The sequence below is a fragment of the Schistocerca gregaria genome, chromosome 2, assembly GCF_023897955.1.
Source record: "Schistocerca gregaria isolate iqSchGreg1 chromosome 2, iqSchGreg1.2, whole genome shotgun sequence".
Classification (NCBI taxonomy): Eukaryota; Metazoa; Arthropoda; class Insecta; order Orthoptera; family Acrididae; genus Schistocerca; species Schistocerca gregaria.
The window spans coordinates 270018937-270037075 of NC_064921.1; the positions used below are offsets into that span (position 1 = coordinate 270018937).

The 18139-nt window shown below is 41.2% G+C and overlaps 1 protein-coding gene across 2 annotated transcripts in view; it reads right to left on the reverse strand.

Annotated features, from left to right (window-relative positions):
• Positions 1-222: 222 nt before the first annotated feature.
• LOC126336862 (uncharacterized) overlaps positions 223-18139 on the reverse strand; it is a 313200-nt gene continuing 295283 nt past the window's right edge. For both annotated transcript variants that reach the window (XM_050000960.1, XM_050000958.1), the window contains exons 19-20: positions 9915-10050; positions 223-1496 (exon numbers count right to left, since the gene is read on the reverse strand). In XM_050000960.1, the coding sequence (XP_049856917.1) occupies positions 1446-1496; positions 9915-10050 (187 nt within the window). In that variant the 3' untranslated portion in view covers positions 223-1445. The remainder of the gene's footprint in view (positions 1497-9914; positions 10051-18139) is intronic.

The window sequence follows — 18139 nt, forward strand, 5'->3', positions numbered from 1 at the left end:
CTTGTCTGTTGTGTGCCATTTTGCCTCCAAGATAGCAGAAATCTATAATTTAGTTTCGTGGGTGGTCCCAAATCTAATGCTGAATTTGTCATTAATCTCACCTGCACTGCCCCTTATGTATTTATTTGGTTTCTTTCATCCATGTTCTATGTTCAGTAGACTGTTCATTCTGAACTTTAGATCAAGTACTGCTACTGCAAACACTGGTGTAAGTTCAGCCAATTACATATAAAAAAAATTAGTGTTTATTACTAGAAATAACAGGAAATTATTTCTTAAGCTTTATACAAATTTTGAATTGAGGTAACCACGATAGTGTTAGTGCTCTATGTACAGTAATTACAGTTCTAACATTTTAATCATGTAAGTCATGAGGAAAGGAACTTTTTTTATCACAATAGCAAACAGTTTCTTAGCAAGCATCTGCACTGCCAATGCTTGATGAAATTCTGGACAGTTGTATCACAAATAACTTTCAGTTTTCTGCAGAAAGTTTCAAAGTGATACAATCAACATATGAATATCATATTTTGCCAGTATTGTTTGTGATGTTCCTTTTCTACACAGATCCCATAAAGCTGGAAATACATGGACATGCAGACAGCCACTGTTCTATGCAATTCTGCACTGAGACTGTTTCAGTAAAAAAAAATCAGATAATTCTTACGAAACAACTGACAAAAAATAATTGCCATGAAAGTGCCATACCAAACAACGGAAGAAATTGTTATGAATCTGAAAAAAATCACATAAATGTTAATTTCAGACTCATGCATTTCATATTTTAAAATTGTAACAGAGATCAAAAATGGAAGAAACATTTAACAGAGACATAGATGAGCATTTAAATGCCGTTGGCATCAGCCAGAAATGAAAAACATTGGTCCAATAACTAGAACTTCAAATCTAATGAAAACAATTAGGTTCAGAGCAAAATACTTGAGATTTCAATTGTCCAACAAATAAATTTCTCATGGTCCTACTCTCAAATACTGGTCTGTGCGGATAGCACTTAAGCATGATTTATTGCCAAACCATCAAGGAACTCTACTATATTTCCTGTTTTTTTTTTCTTTCTTATTAATAAACATTTGATGTATAAGCATGAAAAACTTGTTCTATTAATGTATGTACTACAGCCTTTTATCTCTTCAGTGGCAATCAACATTTATGTTTTTTTAAATTTTCACCAAATTTTATAACAATTTTTTACAGGTATAATACAAAAGTTTTTAATGATAAGACAAAAAAATTATAAAAATAGGTGTCTGCAACAACTAGATAAACTAGTCTGCTGAATCACAGCCTTTGTTTAGTTATGTATGTAAATGTCACATGATTGTTTTTCAGTAAGTGAAGAAATATCACATCACAACTTCAAGTGACAAACATCAGCCATGACCCACATGGCAGTATACGTGAGACTAAAGTAGATTCATGGTTGTTCAGTCTCTGTACCAATAATCATCCTCTGGGTTGAAATTCTCAACCTCTTCCTGAAAAATAAAAGTAAATGTAATTCAACATTTCATATCCACTCTGAAACAAAACTGGAGATAAAGAAACATTGGGTATATTTCACAAACTGTGGCTCATATTCAACTACAAGATTAGAAATTAAGGGGGGGGGGGGATAAAAATAGTCACTGACAGTCAGAGCTCAGATGACATGAGAAGATATGGACTGACTTAATGATTATATAACATGTAGGCAGCTGACAGACCACAACAAGAAAAATGTAGAGGTACAAATAACATTGGAAGTTGGAGGGGGCGTTGGGGGGGGGGGGGGGGAGGAGGAGGAGGGATGATACAATATATCAATCAGCCTAACATTAAAAACTTGCACCAGTGATATTTTATAAGTAACATGAAATGTTTCCACATAACTAGGACATGAAAACCCTAACAGACTGCACACAGGGTGACAAGTTTTCAACAAATGTTCTATGGAAATGGTGTCTGCAGGACCTGTCCTTGCCATACATATTACCTTTGTGAGGAATCTAATGACGTTCACTGCTATGAACACTATTATGTTAAGAACTCTCTAGTATTATGTACGGAGTGTATAGAAAAGAATGACCTTTCGTAAAATCTTCATATATAGCATACTTTTTAAACCAGACTAAAAAGTAAAAAAACAATTCCTTGTAGTCTCAAAGATTCCTAACCACACACACATACTCCTGAAAATTTTGATATTGAGTTTATAACAGCTATGAAAAAACTATTAAGAATTAAAATGAAAAACATGGGGGTTCATAACTGATGCACGACTAGTTCACCTCCTTACTATTATCTATGCATATGCTCCAAATTTTTCATTTTAAATTTTACTGGAATTCTCACAGCTGTCAAAAATTCACAATAACAAATTTTCAAGACTGTCTGTCTTGGGGTTAGGAATCTGTATGGAGACAGGAAAAACTTATTTTACACTTTCTAGTCTTATTACGAATGTGGTATACTAAAGATTTATTTTTATTTAGATATTTGTATTCCACGTTTTAGGCTAGTGCATGTGAAATTTTTCAAATAGATTTTAAACACACTGACGAGTTAAAATTATATATACATATATTAAAAACAACGCCTTGACAGGATACTTCCCGGGACTGGATCAGACTCTGAATGTGGCTCTCCAGCAGTGATACGACTTCCTAAAAACCTGCCCGAAATGAGATCCATCCTTCATGAAATCCTCCCCACTCCACCAAGAGTGTCTTTCTGCCGTCCACCTAACCTTTGTAACCTCTTGGTTCATCCCTATGAAATCCCCAAACCACCTTTCCTACCCTCTGGCCCCTACCCTTGCAACCGCCCCCGGTGTAAAACCTGTCCTATGCATCCTCCCACCACCACCTACTCCAGTCCTGTAATGCGAAAGGTGTACACGATCAAAGGCAGAGCCACGTGTGAACGCACCCACGTGATTTACCAACTGACCTGCCTACACTGTGACGCTTTCTATGTGGGAATGACCAACTACAAACTGTCCATTCGCATGAATGGACACAGGCAGACAGTGTTTGTTGGTAATGAGGATCACCCTGTGGCTAAACATGCCTTGGTGCATGGCCAGCACATCTTGGCACAGTGTTACACCATCCGAGTTATCTGGATACTTCCCACCAACACCAACCTATCCGAACTCCGGAGATGGGAACTTGCCCTTCAATATATCTTCTCTTCTCGTTATCCACCAGGCCTCAATCTCCGCTAATTTCAAGTTGCCGCCACTCATACCTCACCTGTCATTCAACATCATCTTTGCCTCCACACTTCCGCCTTGACCTACATCTCTGCCCATACTCTTTGCCTTTAAATATGTCCGCTTGTGTCTGTGTATGTATGGATGGATATGCGTGCATGTGTGTGTGAGCGAGTATATACCTATCCTTTTTTCCCCCTAAGGTAAGTCTTTCCGCTCCCGGGATTGGAATGACTCCTTACCCTCTCCCTTAAAACCCACATCCTTTCATCTTTTCTTTTCCTTCCCTCTTTCCTGACGAAGCAGCAACCGGTTGCGAAAGCTCGTAATTTTGGGTGTGTGTTTGTGTGTTTCATTCATTGTGCCTATCTACCGGCGCTTTCTCGCTTGGTAAGTCTTGGAATCTTTGTTTTTAATATTTTTTCCCATGTGGAAGTTATATATATATATGATGTGACTTACCAAACAAAAGCACTGGCAGGTCGATAGACACACAAACATACGCACAAAATTCAAGCTTTCGCAACCAGTGGTTGCTTCTTCAGGAAAGAGGGAAGGAGAGGGAAAGACGAAAGGATGTGGGTTTTAAGGGAGAGGGTAAGGTGTCAAACCAATCCCGGGAGCAGAAAGACTTACCTTAGGGGGAAAAAAGGACAGGTACACACTCGTACACACACACACACACACACACACACACACACACACACACACACACACACACACACACACACACACACACAATCTATCTGCACACACACACACACACACACACACACACACAGACATTTGTAAAGGCAAAGAGTTTGGGCAGAGATGTCAGTCGAGGCGGAAGTACAGAGGCAAAGAAGTTGTTGAAAGACAGGTGAGATATGAGCAACGGCAGCTTGAAATTAGCGGAGGTTGAGGCATGGCGGATAACGAGAAGAGAGGATATACTGATCAAAGGCAGAGCCACGTGTGAAAGCACCCACATGATTTACCAACTGACCTGCCTACACTGTGAAGCTTTTTATGTGGGAATGAATAGCAACAAACTGTCCATTCGCATAAATGGACACAGGCAAACAGTGTTTGTTGGTAATGAGGATCACCCTGTGGCTAAACATGCCTTGGTGCATGGCCAGCACATCTTGGCACAGTGTTACACCGTCAGGGTTATCTGGATACTACCCACTGACACCAAACTGTCAGAACTCCAGAGATGGGAACTTGCCCTTCAGTATATACTCTCTTCTCATTATCCGCCAGGCGTCAACCTCCTCTAATTTCAAGTTGCCTCCGCTCATACCTCACCTGTCTTTCAACAACATCTTTGCCTCTGTACTTCCGCCTCGACTGACATCTGTGCCAAAACTCTTTGCCTTTGCAAATGTCTGCTTGTGTCTGTGTATGTGCGGATGGACGTGTGTGTGTGTGTGTGTGTGTGTGTGTGTGTGTGTGTGTGTGTGTGTGTGTGTGTGTGTGTGTGCGCGCGCGAGTGTATACCTGTCCTTTTTTCCCCCTAAGGTAAGTCCTTCCGCTCCCGGGATTGGAATGACTCCTTACCCTCTCCAGTGAAAACCACATCCTTTCATCTTTCCCTCTCCTACCCTCTTTCCTGAAGAAGCAACCGTCGGTGCGAAAGCTTGAATTTTGTGTGTATGTTTGTGTGTCAATCGACCTGCCAGCGCTTTTGTTTGGTAAGTCACATCATCTTTGTTTTTAGATATATTTTTCCCACGCGGAATATTTGTTTTTTCCTAAAAAATACAATAAAGAAGTTAGCAAAATTATTGTTATATGATTTCTTTATAAGACTTTTATTTCAATACCAACTTTTCACAAATTTAGCATTGGAGGGCAGCGTGGAGGGTAAAAATCGCAGAGGGAGACCAAGAGATGAATACACTAAGCCGATTCAGAAGGATGTAGGTTGCAGTAGGTACTGGGAGATGAAGAAGCTTGCACAGGATAGAGTAGCATGGAGAGCTGCATCAAACCAGTCTCAGGACTAAAGACAACAACAACAACAACAACAACAACCAACTTTACACTCGCAGATTCACTCTTGTACGCCTACCTCATAACCCCCCCTCCCCCCCCCCTCCCATCTGCTTCTTCCCCACTCTCATTCTCATTCTCCTCCTCCTCCTCCTCTTCCACTCTCACTGCCCATCTCCTACTCACCCCTCTCTCTGCTCAGCTGTGCCCTCTACACATATACCTCTTGAAACTCATACTGATACTGGCCGCACAACATGATGTTCGTGCAGTGCATTCTGATGTCCCATGTTACCACTTTTTTTTAACTCCAGCCTCTCCTGAACAGAACAATAAGAAAGCAGGCTAATAGAGCATTGTCATCCATTACTAAGCTATGTTTAAAATTTGAAGTCTTTAGTTCATCAGGAAGTTAGTTTAACATCACTTGCAAAATTTGTACCCAACAGAGGGACAGACACGAAAGTGACCTAATAAAAACATGGCAGAAACACAGAAATACAACAAAACGCTTCCAAAATCTGGCTCCAGCAGCCAAAGACTATGCCTGTAGTAGTCTTTTTGTTGTGCCTGTCTGCAACTCAACATCTCTGCTATATGGTGAGTAGCAATCTGGTTTTTTCTTAATATTGTCAAAGATCTTGTTATGTTGTTATAAACGGTCTGTGTATCTACCACTAGCACCACAGATGTCTAAGAGATAGGTAAATTCACAATAAATCTATGTAGAAGAACAGTGAATTCCTAATAAATCTATGTATTAAATCCATACTGACAGAAGTCACAGCATTTCTTAATCTGTTTTCTGTCTCATTTGTGTCGTGAGGTAATGGTAAATCAAAACACTTTCCTTTAGATATCCATATCTGTAGATCATGGGAGATCAATAATGTGGAGCAGTGTCTGGGGGTCCCTGGCACCATATCCAGCACTGAGGCAGCTTGTCACCAAGGAATTATCATACAAATTTGTGCCAGTGTGATGGAGCTCCATTCTGTTGGAATATTAAGTCATCAGAGTTGTCCTCAATTTGCTAGATTTGCAACAAAAAGGGTTCACTATAGGGTGAGTCTCTTTCACACTCAACAACTGGATGAATGTTCTAAAGTCCTCATATCTGCACATTCTGTTGGTTCACTTTGTTACTAACATGAAATGTAGCTTCATCACTGAAAACTAACCTTGATAAAAATCTTGTCTTCCAGCAGAGCACTGCCGAAGCCAACATGTTTCCTTTCCATCACCAACCTGAAGACCCTGCACAAACTATAGTCTGTATGATTTACAGACCAACACTCAACTTGACATTTGCCAGGCATCACATGAGGCACTGTAAGTTCGCTACTTGTGCAATGAGGTAGGCTTTAATAGACTATGCACAAACATCTGCTGAGTACTTTTCACTCTTTCATCAGGTGTGCAAGGTTGACATTGACACTGTATCTTTGACATAAACACCCTTTGTCTTCAAACTGACAATATCAATGACAAATTTTTTTGGCAAAGGACAACCAATCCTAAAATGTTGACAAAACTCATGCTGAACTGTAATCACTGACTCACTATTGCTAACTATGGTGCAAAACACTGTGTTGAGCAGACACCATCTTGCTTCCAGCTGAAGGAGAGATCTCAGAACTCACATCTAGTAGTTTTCTCTGAAACTCTAGGCCACATCTATTCAATCAACACACATTCCCTGTGTGCCAAGACCCCTGTTTTGTAATTACTACATTACAAAATGAATGTCATATTTTAGATACACCCGATATGTATGAACACCCTGGGCCAGGAAACTAAAGAAACTTTTAAAATTAAAACAATTTAAATGTGATTCAGACAACAAAATGGTTGTTATGGTGACTATACAGGGTGATTCAAAAAGAATACCACAACTTTAGGAATTTAAAACTCCGCAACGACAAAAGGCAGAGCTAAGCACTATCTGTAGGTGAATTAAGGGATCTATAAAGTTTCATTTAGTTGTACATTTGTTCACTTGAGGCGCTGTTGACTAGTCGTCATCGTCAGTTGATGTTAAGACAGAGTGACAGAGCACTTCATCACTGGCCTCCAAGAAGCCCTGATCTTACCCCCTGCGATTTTTTTAAATGCGGGTATGTTAAGGATATGGTGTTTCGGCCACCTCTCCCAGCCACCATTGATGATTTGAAACGAGAAATAACAGCAGCTATCCAAACTGTTACGCCTGATATGCTACAGAGAGTGTGGAACGAGTTGGAGTATCGGGTTGATATTGCTCGAGTGTCTGGAGGGGGCCATATTGAACATCTCTGAACTTGTTTTTGAGTGAAAAAAACCTTTTTAAATACTCTTTGTAATGATGTATAACAGAAGGTTACATTATGTTTCTTTCATTAAATACACATTTTTAAAGTTGTGGTATTCTTTTTGAATCACCCTGTATATTAGAAAAACACAGCAATTATACCTGATATATTAATTATTTTACACAAGTACAGTTAAAATATCTGAAGTAATACTATAACACTAAAATTGGTTAAATTTCCTTAATGGTGCACATTCAGAAGCAATTTGACTACCTCGCTCTTTTTAAAGTAAGCACAACTGGACAGGCTTCTGACTCTCCTTGCTCTCATCCGATGAGTACAGGCACTAAAATGTGTACATTCTAAAATGTGTATACTCCCCTCATTATTGTGTAAATAGTAAGCCAATCGTCAGATGAGTTTATATGGATCATTATCACAATATGGAAGATACTTACTTAAAATTCAACATATAGAATGTTAACATCATGTGTATAATCTGCTAAGTGCAATTGTTACATGTGATCCAATTCTGAAAGAGCACAACTGCTGCAGATTTTTCATACCATAATTTGTATTGTATCATCATCGGAACACAGCCTTTCTGTCATGCAACATTTCGTAACACCACAGAAACAGAATGAATGAGGATATTAAACTGAACAGAAGTTTGTTTCAAACAATTTATTTTATTTGCCTTCTGATCTTCCTCAATTCCCATGTGCTCTGGTACTCAAGAAAGGATACTGCTGAACGATATTTTCCAAGTATCTTTCAAGTTCTGAACCTTGTTTTTCTTCTGGATACAACTGTTCCAACTGCCTGAAGGGCATTTAAGCAACAGATGCAAGTCTCAAATCTACAGATTGTCACATGCTCTAGGTATCTTCAAGATCACACAAACATATATCACAAATGCAAAAGTCACACCTTGAGTTGGAGGACACTTTAAGATATGGTCCAAGTATAAGTTTCCATGTACTCAGTTAAAATTGTGTTTCTTAGGTAGGAAAGGTAATAATTAACTCCAGAACAGTTCAATAATGTCACATTTCCATACCTACTTCTGCAAAGCTTATCTTTGCTCAGATCCCTCATGGCTGATGGAAAATTCATAACTACTCTGTTGCAAGTTGAAGTACAAGGAAATATGACAACAGCAAGACACACAGAATGTTACATGTAAATTTTACCAGAAAGGATTGCTGTACTACCAGATGGAAACTAGCACTCACAAATTTCTACTCAGATGATGGTAATAAAGATGTTTCATCCCTGTAGCCAGTCCAAGATCCTCATTTGCTCAAATGCAGTTAACTTACAAAGAAGATGAGTGACAAAATATAGCATTGATTTTGTCATGATAATACAGTATTTCCTTTAGCTACTATCATTCAAATCAGAAATCTTGCTACCTAACTTTCCTCCTCAAAAGCAAACAATGGAAAATTCAGGATGGAATGTAACAATATTACGGAAAGGATAGTTGCTACTCACCATACAGCGCACACACACACACACACACACACACACACACACACACACACACACACAACCGCGCGCGCACACGCACGCACGCACACACACACACACACACACACACACACACACACACATTCTGTGGTCATCTGTTTTTGATGAAGGCCTTGTTGGCTGAAAAGTCACTCTGTGACAGTCTTTTTGCTGTGCCTATCTGCTACTCAGCATCTCTGCTATATTGAGACTAACAACTTTCCTTTTTGTAAAAGTGTTAATTTCAGTCTTAAAAATTCAACTATCTTCATACCTGAGATTTCTGTATTGGGTTTTCTTACTTGCATCACATGGATCACTTTCTCCATTAGTAAAGCTTCCAAGTTTAAATGAGAATTAAGAAGTAGGTTTGGACTAAAAGAAATGTCTATACTAAAAAATCATTATAATTTGTTGTGTGTGCGCAAAATTTATCAGTTCTATCAAGAAAACTTACCTTGAGAGAGAGAGAGGGGCGGGGGGTGGAGGGAGGGGGAGAGTAGAGGAGGGAAGGGAAGGGAAGGGAAGGAGGGGGGAGAGAGGGATGGAGAGGGGGGAGACAGGAATGGAGAGGAGGGAGGGAGGGAGGGAGGGAGGGAGGGAGGGAGGGAGGGAGGGAGGGAGGGATGGAGGGAGGGAGAGGGAGGGAGGGAGGGTCAGTAGGGAAAGAAGAGGGGAGGGGCAGTAGGGAAAGAACAGGGGAGGGGCAGTAGGGAAAGAACAGGGGAGAGGGGAGGGTGAGGGGGAGGGAGACGACCCAACACACACACACACACACACACACACACACACACACACACACACACACCACCTTCTAGCCAGTAGTACTATCAATTTCTAAACTTTATTAGAATAGTTACAAGTAAATCTTTTCATAAAGTATAAGAATAAATACAATGATTTGTATTTATACCTACCATCAGACCAGAAAAAATGGATACATCTGATATCTTTAAAGCTTTAAGTAGATCTGTCGCTGACCTCAAAGGAACCAAGTGAAGCACATCATGTATCTGGCCATTTGGCTTTCTGCTCTTGGTATTTAAGTCACAGCTGGAAAAATTATTACAAAGCAGTTAGTAATGTAATGTTATCTGATTTCCCACTAAAATAAGCTATAAAAAACTTGTAACACAAACTATTAAAACACACTAAACAGAACTTTTGGAATTGCAAACAGATTTTATTGATACTAAGTGAAAAGAATAGCAAAAATACTGCTATTATTGCTAACAACAAATTTATGTTACTTCTGCAAATTAAGGTGATAAAAGAATTCTCTATCCAAGACTAAGCAGAGGAATATGTATTACTCCAAATCACATAAAATTGGACTAACCAAACAATTGATCTGGTAGGCTATTCCCCACCCAGCATAACAACCTACCATCAGGGTCACATCTGTGCTTGTGAAGTCTGTGGTAGCCTTGTCCAAGTAAAAGCCATTCCATGTGGCTATTCACTATCTACGAAGTACTGTATACCTTTTTTAAGATAGCATCCCTAGTAAATCAAGTGGTAACGCCAACTGTCTGTAACTACACTAACAGTGGCAACAAAGAGTGGATATATTCTGAACTTTTGAGGTTCAGATTTCTCAGCCTTATGGGTCAAAAGCTCACTTTGACAGTCTTTTTGTTGTGCCTATCTGTGACTCAGCATCTCTGCTATATGGTGAGTAGCAACTATCCTTTCCATAATACTGTTAGATATTGTTGTGGATTTTTGACATCTGGGGATTGAACACATCTGTTATGAACAAGAACTAATTAAGAATGCTAAATACTCGAACCTGACAAAATTTTGTCTATAATATGGAACTTCAGATCTTCTCTGACAGAGGGAGATAATTTCATATCTATGTTATATAGCCTGTTTCATACCTGTGGTAGTCAAAAGATATTCCGATGTATAGGTAACCCATGAAACTTTCTTATCTACTGTGATATATGAGCGACTACAGATCTTTTTAATGAAATAATGCAATTATTTTAAAGGCCAGGTCATCAATAGCTGGCGGTATCACCTTGACAAAATCAAGTTGTGACCATGAAACTGGGTGGGATGGTTCTCAGTGACAATAACTTGGCGAGACCTTGCTTTTAAAAGTTTGCATTGTCGCTGTTCAGAAAACATTCCACAGAAATCACATTACTGCTATTCTGGGAATGCTTGCCACCCACTGGTTTCAGCATTCAAAGAAAGACAATTTAGGGGTGTGATAATATTTGACTCCACAATGAAACAGCATGTGAGACAGTATCCTGTGCAGTTTGCCAACTTCGGCTTCAAGGCAGTCACAACACACAATTAGCATCACCTTGCCCAATGACAATTGGATCTTTTTTTTTTTTTTTTTGCCAGTACTGGATCCATGTTTCCACCACTTGCTTTGCTACCTTGTCTTAGTGTCCTTGTGATAAATCTAGTAGGCTTTATGAATGGGTGTAAGCAGTCATGCAAACCAGTATTCGAGGATCTCTATCATGTAAAATACTGAAAACTGGCCTATGACTGATTTCACCTTTTTCCAGTGTCACCTCAAATGTAATATGTTGATCTTAGAGCATAAGAGCCTCTATTTCTCTTGTGATTGCCAGTTCTTCACAGAGTGATAGCCTGTTACTTTCACCATTCAGTTTTATTTAACCACTTTAGAAGTGCTTGTCCCCCCCCCCCCCTCCCCCTCTCACACACATGTATCATTGAGCCTTTCACTTGCTACAAACCAGCCTGGATTGTTGCAACACTGTCATCCTTTAAATGCAGAAAAATAGTTACCAACTGAGAATCCACTTTATCAGTCATTTTGTTCTGGATTCTCTAGCAGTGTGCTACAATACTGTGGTGCAAGGGTTCCGAAGTGTACAATATTACTTGGGCCCCAGCTACGCAAACAGCATCGAAGGGGAGGGGCCAATGGTAATGGTGGAGGCTGCTGCAGGAGAGGTGTAAATTTGTACATTACAGCTCTCTGAGAGAGAGAGAGAGAGAAGCTGCCAGTAATATATATATATATATAAGATTCCGGGAAAGCGCCAGCAGACAGGCACATGAACAAAACACACAAACACACACACAGAATTACGAGCTTTCGCAACTGGCAGTTGCTTCGTCAGGAAAGAGGGAAGGGGAGGGAAAAATGAAAGGATGTGGGTTTTAAGGGAGAGGGTAAGGAGTCATTCCAATCCCGGAGCGGAAAGACTTCCCTTAGGGGAAAAAAAGGGACAGGTGTACACACGCACACACACACACACACACACACACACACACACATATCCATCCGCACATACACAGACACAAGCAGACATATTTAAAGGCAAAGAGTAAGGGCAGAGATGTCAGTCGAGGTGGAAGTACAGAGGCAAATATATATCCCAAAGGACCATGGGATGATGATAGGCCGTCATGTCCTCCTCTGTTGCATGGCATCATTTGATATGGATGTGGTATGGATGGGCCATGGGGTAAGCACACAACTCTCCCGACAATTTCGAAAACTGTTCCCTGTGAATTTTCCACTGCTCAATGTAGTGTTTGAAGTTATCATCAAAAACCACTTGACAAGCATATGGTTCTTGGGCACCATTTCTTAACTAACGTTCTTTCTGTCCAAATCTTCAAGTGAAACCTGCTGAACTGTTCCTTTGTTGATTTTTACAATATCAGCAACCACACGTATAAAATTGTCTTTCCAGATTAAATCTCCAATTTTTTCAATGATTCCATCTATTGTTGACACTGAGCGTCACCATAAATGTAATTCACGTTCAATCTCTTTTTCCTCACTCTTTGAACTGCTTAAACCACTTAAAAACCAGAGATGTGGAAGACATTCATCACCATATCTTGTTTCAATATAGAATGGGCCTTTGTGGCAGTCTTTCCAAATTTAACACAAATTTCACATTAATCTTTCCACCCCCCCCCCCCCCCCCCCCCCCCCCATGGACAGTTTGGACATGGTCTGGAACAAACTAATGTCAGCAGGTGAATGGGTAATGGGAACTGACAGAGAGGCCTCATTACATGGCAGTGTAGTGTTTGCGTCAGGCCCACACTGTTTGTTAATACAAGGCATACAGCTTTGCTTCCACCGTTTGCCAGTAGGTGGCGACAATGGTAAGCACCAGTCGAAAGAAACAGGTTGCAAACGTCAGGCAGTTAGCTTGGGCCTCAGTGACATAATCTCATTCAAACATTAGTTGATTTGTATCTGCACCATAAAGTTGTTCTTGTCATTTGCGGGAGGTGTTACTGTTTTGTTTCAATATGAAGAAAACAGCGGCTGAGTCTCATTGAATGCTCTCAAGTATACATATCGTAAGGACGCTATTAGTGAGAGAACCTGTCGTGAGTGGTTTCAATACTACAAGAATGGTGATTTTAATGTCGTAGACCGGCACAGTGGTGGAAGGAGAATATTTTCGAAGATGCAGAAATGGAGACATTGCTGAGTGAAGACTTGTGTCAAACTCAAGAAGAATTAGAACGATTAGTGGGAGTGACACAGCAAACCATTTCAAAATGTCTCAAGACTATAGGCATGATTTGGAAAGAAGGAACTTGGGTCCCATGTGAGCTGAAACCAAGGGACGTTGAACAGCACGTGTGTGTTTATGAACAGTTGCTTCAGAGGCAAAAATGGAAGGGATTTCTGCATCGCATTGTGACCGGGGATCAAAAATGGTTTCATTACAATAACCGTAAATGCAAAAAAATAATGGGGATATCCCAGCCATGCTTCCACATCAATGGCAAAACTGAACATTCATGGCTCCAAGATCATGCTCTGCATTTGCTGGGACCAGCTCGGCGTCGTGTACTATGAGGTGTTGAACCCAAGTGAAACAATCACAGGTGCTCGTTATCAAATGCAATTAATGCATATGAGCACAGCGAGAGACATGATGAAGTGATTTCGCAGCATGACAATGCTTGACGCCACGTTGTAAAAGAGGTCAAAATATACTTGGAAACATTAAAATGGGAAGTCCTACACCACCCACCATATTCTCCAGACATTGCTCCCTCTGACTATCATCTGTTTATATCAATGGCGCATGGCCTGGCTAACCAGCACTTCCGATCTTACGAACCGCTTCAAAAGATGAACAATTTTCTCGACGCGGGATTTGTACACTGCTCAAAAGATGGGAGAAAGTAGCGGCCACTGATGGAAAATACGTTGAATGATACATGTTTAGCCAATTTGTTTCATTAAAGCCTCAAATGTTGGCGGGGGGAGACCGGTGGAAGCAAAGTTGTACATCTTGTTAATAGTCTGATTATTTTTTTAACCAGCCAAACCTTTTAGCTTGCTTTTGAAAAGCATTTGATTTAGCTCTATTAAATGTAATATATTTATTTGGAATATCTAGATTTTTGATAGCTAGAACAAACAGAAAAATTACATTTAGGAGAAGAATATACACAAAATGAAGTGCTGATGTCTTTGCAAGATTAGGTAACAACGCAACAAGTGCTTCTAGAAACAACATTAGTCCCATCAACAAGAATGTTTCTACTGTTTACATGATAATAGAGTGGTAAATAATATAGAGTGGGCAACAATTTTAGTACTAATAAACAAGCAAATACAATTAACTTCTCTATAGCGGACTGCTGCGAGGCACACAAAAACATGTAACAGAAAACAGTACTCACACTAGCTTTCTTGTAGTGCGCACGAACACACACAAAATAAATAATCTCCCATAGTAGTAGTAAGACTGATTAATGAATGCAGGTACTTTGGCAGATGGAGGCAGCAGAGAGAGGGGTAGGGGGTGAAGGTGTACAAGGATGCAGGATGCAAGGAGAGGGTAGTTTGAGGCAGGTCTTTTGATAGATGACTCAGTGACTGCACAACATAAAAGCTCAAAGGGGAGAGATATGAGAGGTAGAAAGAGGAAGAGGGGGGAGTGAGAGGAAGGTTGTGATGAGAGGGAGACACAGGGAGGAGAGGAAGGAGAGGAGAGAGAAAGGGAGACGGAGAATGGGAGTGGGGGGGAGGGGGGTAGAGAGAGAGAGAGAGAGAGAGAGAGAGAGAGAGAGAGAGAGAGAGACCATATTGGGTGGGAGGGGGGGAGGGAGGAACAGTGGTGTAAGAGGGCGGTACACACTTGGATGGGCAAGGAGTGGGGAAGTGATGTAGACAAAAGAGAGGAGGGAAAAGATAATGTAAGGCAATGGGAAACAGGCTAGAGGAACTTTCAACGAGGGGAACTGCGAGAATGTAGGATATGCTGGAGGGACAATTCCCATAGTTCAGAGAAATGTATAATGAAGAAGTGTTACGGTGCGGTGGATGGTTAAGTCTGAAGTTTGCAAAGGTTTGACTGTAGCCATTCATGTGGGTAGAAAATTGGTTACCTGTCACAGTCACATAGAATGCTGTACAGAAGTGCAGCATAGTTGAGATACACTGCCGTATGTGGAAATTGCAGCACCAGGAAAGAAACACATGAATTCAATTAATTTAATGCCGCAAGTTAGATACGTGACAAGTAACAAATAATAACCTTTTCAAACCTGCAAGTCCTTTGAGCCCAACTATTCAGTACGTCGTGTGGCCGCCATGCACTGCAATTAGAGCTGCTATATGCCATGGCATTGAATGAATAATGTTCTGAATACGTTCCCGAGGGATTCCCCTCCACACAATTTGTATCCAAACCCACATGACACCAGTTATGGAGGACCGTAATGCACCAGGTGCCAACTAACCCTATCCCAGACATGTTTGATGGGTAACATGTCTGGCAATCATGCAGACCAGGGAAGCAATGGTACCGGTCACTCATAGAAGAAGGCCTGTACATTCCTCGCAATATGTGGACAGGCAATGTCTTGTTGAAATGTGGCCTGTGGAGATGCCTGACACAGGGAAAGTACCTCAGGCTCCACAACCTCTTTTAGGTAACAGCTGCTGTTCAAAGTGCCTGCGATACGTATGAGGCGAGATAGGTTGTTGTAACCAATGGCACTGCAAACCATCACACCTGGTGCTTGTCCGCTATGTCACTCCACAATGCAGCTCTCCAGGTTGCGTTCACCATGGTACCACTGGACATGTATGTGGCCATCACTGTAGGACACACTGAAGTGGCACTCATCCAAAAAGATTATATTTTGCCACTCGGCACCCCAGTGACAGTGTTCATGTGCCCATTGCAGTCAGAGGAGCTTGCAGTTTCTGGACAATGGCATGCATGCAACCAGTCCAACCTGCAGCAGACTGTGACGAACTGTTGATGCAGACAAGTTCATACCTGTTGCAGTGCTCCCGTGACGAGCCAACACTGTGGATGACGCTGTACAATCCATAATGTCCATGCAGACAAGATTATGGTCATCCTGTAGTGTGGTCATGTTCCATGGTCCAGTTCCCTCTCGTCACTGCCTATGACCTTCCTCTATCCACTGCTTCCACACATGCATCACTGTCATAGCAGCATATCCTGTGCAAGCCGAAATGTCGTGGTATGACAACCCCACTTTACGGAGTGTGATCATTCTGCCCCGTTCGAACTTGCTTACATGCCAATATGGCTCCTTTTGACGTTGACAAGGCATTCTGGCATTCACTGTATTGTTTCCACCTTGTGTAACAGCTCTGCACCAACTACACTAGGTGCAACACTGACCCTGTTGGACCGACACGAGGGGTCTCTGATCAGCCTACATGCACCCCATCTCACTGCAAAATGCATCACGTATTGCTTGCACACTCGTCGCCACTTCCACCAAGTGTGGCGCTGTTCAGATAATTCCTTCTCGGTGTTGAACTTTTCACAAATGGCAGTGTATATAACACTTGTACTTTCACACGTAGTGTTGCCTTCTTTTGTGACTGGACTGTAGTGGGAGGTAGTGGGTGTGTGTATGGGACAGGTCTTCCATCTGGGTTGACAACAAGAGAATAACCTGTGGGTTGCATTACTGGGAGCAGTACTGGTGTCGGGGCAGACCAGGATATTTTGTATGTTACATGGGTGGCAGATCACTACTTTGGCTGATGGAAGTAGGATAGATCTGTCATCTGTATGAGAGGAGTGCTAGTAGGTGGCTGGTTAACATGGCTCATGGTGTCAGAGGCAGAGATGGCACGGGACTTTTTTTCTGGATGAACTAGATAGGATATTGGCTGTCAATAGAAGCTCTGGTTGGGCTCTTGGGGCATTTTGACAATTCCTGCTTTCAACCACAGATGCAGAATCTTTGGACAGTGAGGCTGTCAAGGAGAGACTTTTAGATATGGAACAGGTGACAGATGCCAAAGTTGAGGTACTCTTAGTGGTTGGTGCACTTGATCTTAACAGACATATTTATGTGGTCTGTTGGGAGATGGAGATCAACATCTAGGAAGATGGCTGGTTGAGTCGAGAAAGACAGTTCTTGTCCCATTACCATTAGGCTCCTTGTTGGTCACTGCAGATGTGGTGTCCTTATACACTAACATCCCCCCCCCCCCCCCCTCCCTCTTCTAACATCCTCCTGATACAAAACCCAGAACATCTTTCCTAATCCTCCTAGCCAATCCCATCCTGACCCACAATTATTCCACTTTTGAAGGCCAAACCTATAAATAAATCCGTGGTGCTTCCATGGCACTCGCAGAGCGCCATCCTATGCCAACTTATTTATGGGCCACATAGGTCTAGAGGAGTCCTTCCCATCTAGTCAACACCTAAAACCCTTGTCTTGTTAAGATGCAGTGATAACATTTTTATGATCTGTATTCATGGTAGGAACAACCTCTGCTCTTTCCTCCATATCCTCAACACCTACTCCCAAATGTTCTTCACCTGATCCTTATAATTCAATGAGGCATCCACCTAGATGTCCATGAACAACTCTCTGATGGTTCCACAAATACATATTGTTACATAGCAGTTTACACCCAGTCTGTCACGTAACCTATTTTTAAAACATTCAGATGCCTTAGTCACTACTGAAAACAATGCGGGTCTGGAAGGAGGATCTAAAAAACTTCTACAGCAATTCTAATCAATGTACAATGACAATCCTTTCTCAGAAAACAGTAATCAAGCAAGTGAAGAGATTGTACAAGAAGCGTCAACAGCTTGAACTGAAAGAGGCCCAAACTGGTAACAAATCCTGACATACTGGTGAGTGT